At 42.9% G+C, this 9,762-nt stretch overlaps 1 protein-coding gene across 1 annotated transcript in view; it reads left to right on the top strand.

The window, feature by feature from the left end:
- The first annotated feature begins 319 nt into the window (after positions 1-319).
- LOC126471280 (serine protease filzig) overlaps positions 320-9,762 on the top strand; it is a 151,443-nt gene continuing 142,000 nt past the window's right edge. Inside the window, exon 1 of the mRNA XM_050099399.1 lies at positions 320-374. Within this exon, the coding sequence (XP_049955356.1) occupies positions 354-374 (21 nt within the window). The 5' untranslated portion in view covers positions 320-353. The remainder of the gene's footprint in view (positions 375-9,762) is intronic.

Below are 9,762 nucleotides of genomic sequence, written 5' to 3'. Positions count from 1 at the left end.
GCGCGAAACCGCAGCGGCGAGGCGCGAGAACCGTTCGGCGACGGGGCGGCCAGCTTTCCGACGCACGAGCACACGCACTCGCTGGCCCAGGTGACGACAGCCGCGATGAGACGCCGGTTTCCGGACGGATAAAGAAATGGCCGGCGTTCGTCGAAGGAGCAGCCTGGCGGGGCGGCTAGGCGGCTACGCCGTTGGCCGCACCGAAACGCCGGCTGGGGCGGCGTGAGCGGTACTTTCCCAGAGGTTAGCCCAGTGACCTACATGGCGGCTACCTGCCGCGGCCGCCGGCCCGCCGGCTCCCACAGTCTTCCCTCTGCAGTGTCTGTGAGTGCAGTGCCGGGCATGCTCTTCCGATGACACCCAAGATCGCACAGGTGAGCGCTTCTGCTGCCTCTGCAGTCACTCGCTGGCTGTCTCATTCCGACACCGTCTAGCATCCACATTTATTGAAATTCCACATCTCGCGGAAACACAGCTTAGAGTGACATAGCTTTGCTACTGTCGGCTTCCTTATAGGCAGTTTTTTAGCAAACTATAAGAACACAGGAGTCAAATATGTTCTTATTACTGTACTGGAGCCTGCACTGCCATATACTTCCCAATTAACTCTGCCTATAGTTTTGTCCGATACCTCTGCCACCACCGGTTTCCTTTACAGTATATCCGGGAGAGATGACGCACAGTTTCAAAATCGCATATGACAGGTACCATGATGCTGTTCTAGTTATTTTTTGTGCAACGAAACACACCAGTTATCCGTGACATACGATATTTTTGATTTTTTCAGTGTAACCTATGAACATAATATTTGACCTTGGAAACGTCTTTACATTGAAGCGTCTGTCCCTTATGTTACGGCTGATATGCCACATCCTAAAAAACCGCAAAAATACCCCGTGTTTTTAAGTCAAAACCAGTATATATCTACATTTATTTTGTCAATATCCTGGAATATGCATGCTAAGCCATTTGACCGAAAATACAAACAAAACAGTTGTGTTTTCATTTATTTAAAAATGTTATTTAATTTGTGCATCAAAAGTATCACTAACGAAAATGTGCGGCATATGTACCGGATATTACCGCGGCATGTATCACGATCTGTAGGGGAGACACTCCGCACCTTATGAAGTCTTGACCTTGATAGCCAAGATGCCAGTACGAGAATCAAGACGGCCGGTGTGGCCGAGCGGTTCTAGGCGCTACAGTCTGGAACCGCGCGACCGCTACGGTCGCAGGTTCGAATCCTGCTTCGGGCATGGATGTGTGTGATGTCCTTAGGTTAGTTAGGTTTAAGTAGTTCTAAGTTCTAGGGGACTGATGACCTCAGCAGTTAAGTCCCATAGTGCTCAGAGCCATTTGAACCATTTTTGAACGAGAATCTATTTAGTATGGACTAAGAACAAATCATGAGGCCGACAGGGTTTTGAAGAGATAGCTATAGACTTATGGACTTACCTCAGTTATCCCCCCCTGGGCTTATGGAAAACTAACTCGACCGAAACGTGAACATTTTTACTATGGCTGGCGCTCACTGAGCAACTGCACTGCCGATACGTGCGCACTGTGTCGGAATTTGGCGAAACTACGAACGGTACACAATCCATACCGCATGCGGCGTCTCTCTCGGATTTACCCAAGGCAGTTTCTTTGTAAGCTGTTTAAAATGTTTGTATGCCTAGAAAAAATATAGGCGTCTAACCTGTAGGGCTGTGATAACATTCTTTTATTGGATTACTGTGCTGGACCCTGCGCTGCAATATACTTTCCAGTTAACACTGCCCAGAGGTTTATCCGATATATCTGCTACTGTCGGCTTCCTTGTAGGCAGTTTCTTACAAAGTGCATAAAATTCTTATATTCCTAAAAACATATGTGAGTGAAGTCTGTAGGACAGTAATGGATTTCTTCAATGGCGTTAATTTTCTCTCCCCTTAAATGTAATTACCAGTTGACTCTTTCTGTAGATTTGTTCGTGTGTTACTTTAAGTTACTGCATCTAGTTTTCATACATGTGGAGTGTGCTTATTCTTCTTATTATTCAACTGTGAAAAAATCTTAAAATTAAGTAACAGTTTAACCCAGGTGCTTTTCATGTTGTGTAAGTCTGACCAGGATCAGAGCGTTTTGCGGATTAGGTCCGTAACTAACACACGCTGCGAGTTGCACAGTATCTGTTTTAATCTGTTTCTCAGGAATGATATCTAGCCGTTCTTGTGGAAGATAAATGCTGTTCGATTTCCCGTTCCAAAGCTTTCCTGCCCTCCCCACTTTTGCACGTTTCGCTTTGTCGGGAAATGATTGTTAAACATTGTTGCACTCAAGCATTAAAATTTCCTCAAACCGAAATTTCTTCTGTAACTGAGCACTGCTAGCCATTACTGTCAACTCTCTTCCCTATGAAGAGAGTAAAAATGACCGACTAGGACATTTGAGATTTCCTACTGTGTGAGAAATCGCACATGCTTGACTCTGTCGTAAGGGAGTAATGTTCCGTGCTTTAGAGGTCAGTGTTGAGGACAGGAGTTAGTGTCGCTTGCGACCTCGTTCCGCGAGTAAACAAGCGCGCTAAGCGAGACGGGCTCCTCGTTAGGCCAGACAGATGGTGGTGCTCTTCTCGTAAAAAAGCGCTGCCTGCAAACTCAGCTCATCAATACGGAGCTTTGCAGCTTGGGTAATTTAGTGACAAGAACGTAAAGTCGCAAACCACGCCCCTGCAAACTTATTTCCCACACTTTTAAAACATCTTCTCTAGGCAGGTATAAGCATACATATAGCGTAGCAATTACATAACACAACTGCTCACTATAATGCAGTTTATTTACCGACCAGTTTCAATCCAGGATTGCTGGCCGGTGTGACCGAGCGGTTCTAGGCCCTTCAGTCTGGAACCGCGCGACCGCTACGGTCGCAGGTTCGAATCCTGCCTCGGGCATGGATGTGTGTGATGTCCTTAGGTTATTTATGTGTACATAGTTCTAAGTTCCAGGGGACTGATGACCACAGAAGTTAAGTCCCATAGTGCTCAGAGCCTTTTGAACCATTTTTCAATCCAAGATCATGTACAAGGTACTGTACAAAAACAAAACAAGAGTTGCAGTAAAATGCTGTGACAGATATGACCAGCAAAGTAAAAAAATTACGACAACCACATTCATAAGAAGATACTTACGTCGAATATGAAATTATTAAACCAACATTACATATTACACATTTTTCTAAATCCAAGGTACATCATTTAAGTCAAGCAGAACAACTCTGAACATAGTAACTATGTGAAATGCAGGCGCTAATCACTACAAATGTAGACATTAAACCGTCTCAAGACAGTCAACAACAGAACCACATATGATCACAATATCATTGTCAAGCGCCATGTAGTACAAAGATAACCAAAACATGGAACATACATGAAGACATCAGAGACTACAAGGTCAAAATGTAAAACACATGTACATAAAAACATTATAAAGCATCTTACGTGAAATATGTAAGAGAGTCAGCTAGAAATAAAGTCTTTTTTTTATAAAACTATAAAACCAACCGGAATTGTTATACAGTACTGTAAAAAAGTTGTTATATAGCTTTATAAAAAGTTGTTATCTAGCCTTTATATAGCTTTGTAAAAAAGGCCTTGACTTCTGTTTTAATCATCTACACATTTTACATAACATGCATTGTAGTATTTGTATAGCATTTTATGTACATTTGTTTTACATTTTGACCTTGCAATCTTCGATGTCTTCAAGTATCTTTCATGTTTGTGTAATATTTGAACTGTGATTCTATTGTTGACTATCCTGAGCCGGTTTAATGTCTTCATCTGTAGTGATTAGCGCCCGCATTTCACATCGTTATTTTGTTCAAAATTGTTCTGCTAGACTTAAATGATTTCCTTGGATTTCGAAAACTCTGTGATATGTGATGTCGGTTTTATAATTGCATATTTGACGTAAGTACCATCTTACGTTATTATCGTAATTTCTTGACCTAGCAGACCATATTGGTCACTGCATTTTACTAGAGTTTTTGTTTTGTTTTTGCGCAGTACCGTGTACATCGTACTGGACCGGAACCGGTTGTTAAATAAATTGCATTAAATTCGGAATTTGTGTTATACATTATCTACTTTATTTCCCATACGTCTCTTCACGACTCTGGTACGAATATTTTTATGAGCAGTGTCTTCGGTAAGTAAACCTCTCATATGTACCACGTGTGGTTTAATATGGGCTATTAAACTTTTTTGAGTCACTATGACCAGACCATGAGAGCGGCCGCAGTCCTCAGTAACTGCCTGACACGACAGTAATTTCTCGATGCGTCGCAAATAATGAATCATTATGTAGGCAACGTAAATTCTCTGACCAGTATGGGATTCATAAGATTTAAACGTGTGCAGAGCGTGTTGGTCAGCTTCTTTGTACTTCCTACGGTCCAAGGTTCGAATCCTGCCTCGGGCATGGATGTGTGTGATGTCCTTATGTTAGATAGATTTAAGTAGTTCTAAGTCTAGGGGACTGATGACCTCAGATGTTAAGTCCGATAGTGCTTAGAGCCATTTGAATCTTTTTTTTTTTTTTTTTTTTTTTTACTTCAAATGGTTCAAATGGCTCTGAGCACTATGGGACTCAACTGCTGAGGTCATAAGTCCCCTAGAACTTAGAACTACTTAAACCTAACTAACCTAAGGACATCACACACATCCATGCCCGAGGCAGGATTCGAACCTGCGACTGTACCTCCTACTGGTTTCCGCAAAGCAGCACAGATCTGGTACACCCTATGATGTACAAACACAACGGAAGTATCTGAAGTTACATTGTCACCAATGCGCACTGCTGACGGCGGGAGGATGTAACACTAGGTATACAATGAAAATTATGAATAAAATCGTGTCGATGGCCACGGGTCGGAAGCGTCAACCTGATACTCTTGCACCCACGTTAGTGACTGGGAAGACTTATCAGTTCATTTATGAACAATTATGACTTAGATAACACTGATTACGCTTTTCTTGCTTCTCCTCTGAAATAAAAAAGAAACGCGTCATGAGAAAACACTCGAGACTATTTCAGAAATCAATGGGAAATACTGGTAGGTTCATATACTCTTTCTCTCCAGCACATAACACCTATTATTTACTTGTATTTATTAATTTACAAAAGTTCTGCGAGGCCATTTGTGTCAAAGCCACTTTGTCGTGGAACGGGTCACTACATATACTGATGAGCTAAAACGTTATGACCACTGCCCAGCCGGCCGTTGTGACCGAGCGGTTCAAGGCGCTACAGCCTGGAACCGCGCGACCGCTACGGTCGCAGGTTCGAATCCTGCCTCGGGCATGGATATGTGTGATGTAATTAGGTTAGTTAGGTTTGAGTAGTTCTAAGTTCTAGGGGACTGACGACCTCAGCAGTTAAATCCCATAGTGCTCAGAGCCATTTGAACCATTTTTGAACCACTGCCCACCGCGAAGTTGAATGCCTCCTGGTGGTGTTGCGGGCACTTCCGTAGTAGGAAAAGAATGTAAGCGGAAGACAGACGAATGGGCAGTCGTTATAGCGAAGATGCAGGCGGCAAAGCGGTTTTGACAAAGGGCACATAGTTGTGGCGCTGCGGATGGAAACGATAATATCTGAAACGGTGAAGCTGTTCACCTTTCGGCGCACTAGTGTTGCGAGCATAGGCCGTATGGTGTTGGACGACCACGTCTCATCACAAAACTTAGAGGTCGAAGAATCCCCCACTGTGTAATCCAGGATAGACGGAGATCTGTGGCAGATCTGACGACAGCGTACAATACTGGTGCAGGCACAATTGTTTCGGTGCACACCGTTCAAAGGCCATTGTTGATCATGGAGCTCCACATCCACATCTACGTGTTCTTGTGTTGACCTATCGACATCGTCAGTTACGACTGCAGTGGGCATAGCATCACTGAGTTTTCACCGTGAATCGATAGAAACGTGTCACCTCGCGAATGAATCGCATTTCTTGTTACACCAGGTCGATGGTCGGGTCCTTACACGCTGTCATCCAGGCGAATGTCTGCACGAACATGCACTGCGCCCCAGATGCAGGCCGATGCGGACAGAATTATGTTATGGGGTAGACTGAGTTGGGCTTCCATGGTGGTAATCGAAGGTATCATGACAGCAGAGATCTATGTTAACATTACTGCGGACCTCCTGCATCGCCGGCCGGAGTGGTCGAGCGGTTCTAGACGCAACAGTCTGGAACCGCGCTGCTGCTACGGTCGCAGGTTCGAATCCTGCCTCGGGCATGTGTGTGTGTGATGTCCCTAGGCTAGTTAGGTTTAAGTAGTTCTAAGTTCTAGGGGACTGATGACCTCTGAAGTTAAGTCCCATAGTGCTCAGAGCCGTCCTTGTTGCAAGGTCAGAATCGTGCTACAGTGGTTTGAGGGGCATTGTAGTGAACTTACATTACTTACATTGATGTCCTGACCAGCAAATGTGTCTGATATGTACCCACTGGAAGACGTATCTGGCGCCAACTGCGTGCCCGTAAACCGCCATCTCGTAATTTGCGGGAATTGCTTGACCTGTGACTAGACATCTGGTGCCACATACTTCTGGAATCCTGTCAAGGACTTGTAGAATCCATGCCAAGTAGAATCTCTGCTGTACTGAGCCTGAAAAGTGGAAAACACGCTGTTACACAGATGGTCATAGTGTTTTGGCTCCTCGGTGTATATAAGTTCCAAAATCTAAAAGTAAATACGAGGATGCCATCAGCAGAGTGTGAAGCAAATGAGAAACGTAGACATGTATAGGGGACTGGAGAGTTATTGTGTTAAAAGACAACATTCTTCTTTATAACACCCCTTAGCTTGAGTAACAGTCTCAGAAATACCTAGTCCCCGCCCATGAACCATGGACCTTGTCGTTGGTGGGGAGGCTTGCGTGCCTCAGCGATACAGATAGCCGTACCGTAGGTGCAACCACAACGGAGCGGTATTTGTTGAGAGGCCAGACAAACGTGTGGTTCCTGTAGAGGGGCTACAGCCTTTTCAGTAGTTGCAGGGGCAACAGTCTGGATGATTGACCGATCTGGCCTTGTAACATTAATCAAAACGGCCTTGCTGTGATGGTACTGCGAACGGCTGAAAGCAAGGGGAAACTACAGCCGTAATTTTTCCCGAGGGCAACATCGAGAATAGATTTAAGTGTCAGGAAGTCGTTTCTGAAAGTATTTGTATGGTGCGTAGTCATGTATGGAAGTGAAACATGGACGATAAATAGTTTAGACAAGAAGAGAATAGAAGCTGTCGAAATGTGGTACTACAGAAGAATGCTGAAGATCAAATGGGTAGATCACATAAGTAATGAGGAGGTACTGAATAGAATTGGGGAGAAGAGAAATTTGTGGCACGACTAGGCGAAGGAATCGGTTAGTAGAACATGTTCTGAGGCATCAAGGGATCACGAATTCAGTATTGGAGGGCAGCGTGGAGGGTAAAAATCTTAGAGGGAGACCAAGAGATGAATACACTAAGCAGATTCAGAAGGATGTAGGCTGCTGTAGGTACTGGGAGATGAAGAAGCTTGCACAGGATAGAGTGGCATGGAGAGCTACATCAAACCAGTCTCTGGACTGAAGACCTCAATAGCAACAACAAACACCTAGTAGTGAAATACAGTACTCTCTGGTGATGGTTTTTGTTCTTTGGGAGTAGTCTGTGACCGTCATAAGGTTGGCTCCACCTCTGCTTTCTTTGCTACATTCTCACCTTTTGTTACTTACTGTTTCAAATAATCCTTTTTATCTGGCATGTAATGATGATTCCATATATCGCCTACTTTTATGAAAAGTTTCATATATTCACTGTAACTCCGCTTACACAAATCGAAGCTCGTTAGAATGCTTTTTGCTCGTTGGTTATCAGTGCACGAATCTTGCGGAAAGCATGGTCGCATCTAAAGTCTCGTTTACAAAGTGATGGATTCGGTCTGTTGTGGTGTAATAATGTCAGCAATTTCGCATATCTTCAATCGGCGGTAACTAAATACTGTATTGTGAATTTTTTCGACAGTCTCGTCGGTTGTTCACGTTCCCAAGTGTTCTGAATGTTTTTCGTCTTCGGTGGATGAAGCAGCACACTTAAATTCACCACCCAGTAATGTAGAAGCTAGCTGCTTTTCTGTGCTCATCGCGGCTGAACCTCTTAAAATGAAACGCTTTATTATAGCTCTTAATTCAATTTTGTTATTTCTCACGGAATTCTAAGCACTCAGACTATTGCAATAAACAAGTAACTAAATATGCAGTATATCACTGCACCACTATAACTTTCCTTGTAAAGGTCATAGTATGTTTACAAAATGGGGCTATATTTATGTTAGGCTGAGAACGTTTACAATGTCCTTCGCATTTAGGCACAACCACGGTATCATAATAATAGTTTCTGACATGATAGCAACAAAATTACGAGAGAAGGGTGAAAATATTTTGGCCCAACAGCAAAGTATTACGTTCCTCCGTTCAACGTTGCATAATTGCGAGTAATGGTGCATTTTGTGCAGCCCTTTATCATGTGAGAAGTACGAATCCAAGCAGATATTTGTGGCTGTAATAACATCACCATCGACCTCATAACAAATTCCAGGTACATATTTTTTTTTGATTGTTTGAAGATAACGAAGACAGAAGATGCCAGATCTGTTGTGTAGAATGGATATTCCACTTATTTATACTTCAAAACCATCAGATTTCCCACCGACAAGGCACCGTGTAGGCAGATCCAATAATCTCACAATTGTTTTCTGATATTTCTGCGCAAAAAAAAAATCTTTCACTTGATCTACAATACTTACGTAGTTTTAATCAGTTATTTTTTACCCTTATCGAAGTAATAAACATGTCCTTTAGCACATAAAATGGTATTCAGCTTTCTGTGTGCTGGCCCACTGTCTCCCGTCTACTGGTCTTCACTTCCTGCCTAACAAATATGGGCACAAAATCAGCGGATTATTTTTAAATCGGTCCAGTGTTTCAAACAAGCGTTCGCTCTCGAATTTGCTATGGTTGGCATCCAACAAAAAGGAGTAGAGTCTTGCACAAAAACTGGGGAAGGATGGGAAAGAAAATCGACCGTGATCTTTTGAAAAGAACCATCCTGGTCTTTGTCTTAAGTGATTTGTGATGACCACTGAAAATCTAAATCTAGATGGCTGGACGTAGGTTTGAACAGCCACACTACCTCATACGAATTAAACGTCTCACCACAGCGTCTCTCCCTTGGTTTACATGTGTAAAATGTCATGTGTAAAATGACTGTAATGTTAAATGTATCACACGTCTTTAATCACCGATCGTCCAACAGCATACAGTCCACATTCTCGATTTTTCATCTGTGGTTACAGTTTTCACGTAGTCGTCTTCAAGATAAATATTTGAATTCCAGCATCGATTTACTAACTGTTGAAAATAAAACCCAGATATTTCTGACAGCTTCACTAATTTTTCACGAATTTTTGTTGGTGCTAAAGCGTTCAAAAGAAAGAACTGGATGACTGCATTAAATTCCACTTCATCCATTTGGACGAAGTCCTCACAGCACTAGATACTTGAAAAATTCTCGCGTGTAAAACTATTTCACAGATCAAGTTGGTGCTTATTACGCTACTGTCATAATTCAACAGAAACATATTTACATTTATATACGAGGTGAAACCTCTACAGTTTGCACTCTTTTTTTTTTTTCGTGAGGCGTTCATCATATCGAAACGAGGTTTTCGA

This window comes from Schistocerca serialis, chromosome 3 (assembly GCF_023864345.2).
Source record: "Schistocerca serialis cubense isolate TAMUIC-IGC-003099 chromosome 3, iqSchSeri2.2, whole genome shotgun sequence".
In the NCBI taxonomy this organism is placed as follows: Eukaryota; Metazoa; Arthropoda; class Insecta; order Orthoptera; family Acrididae; genus Schistocerca; species Schistocerca serialis.
This window is presented reverse-complemented; position numbering and strand designations above follow the sequence as displayed.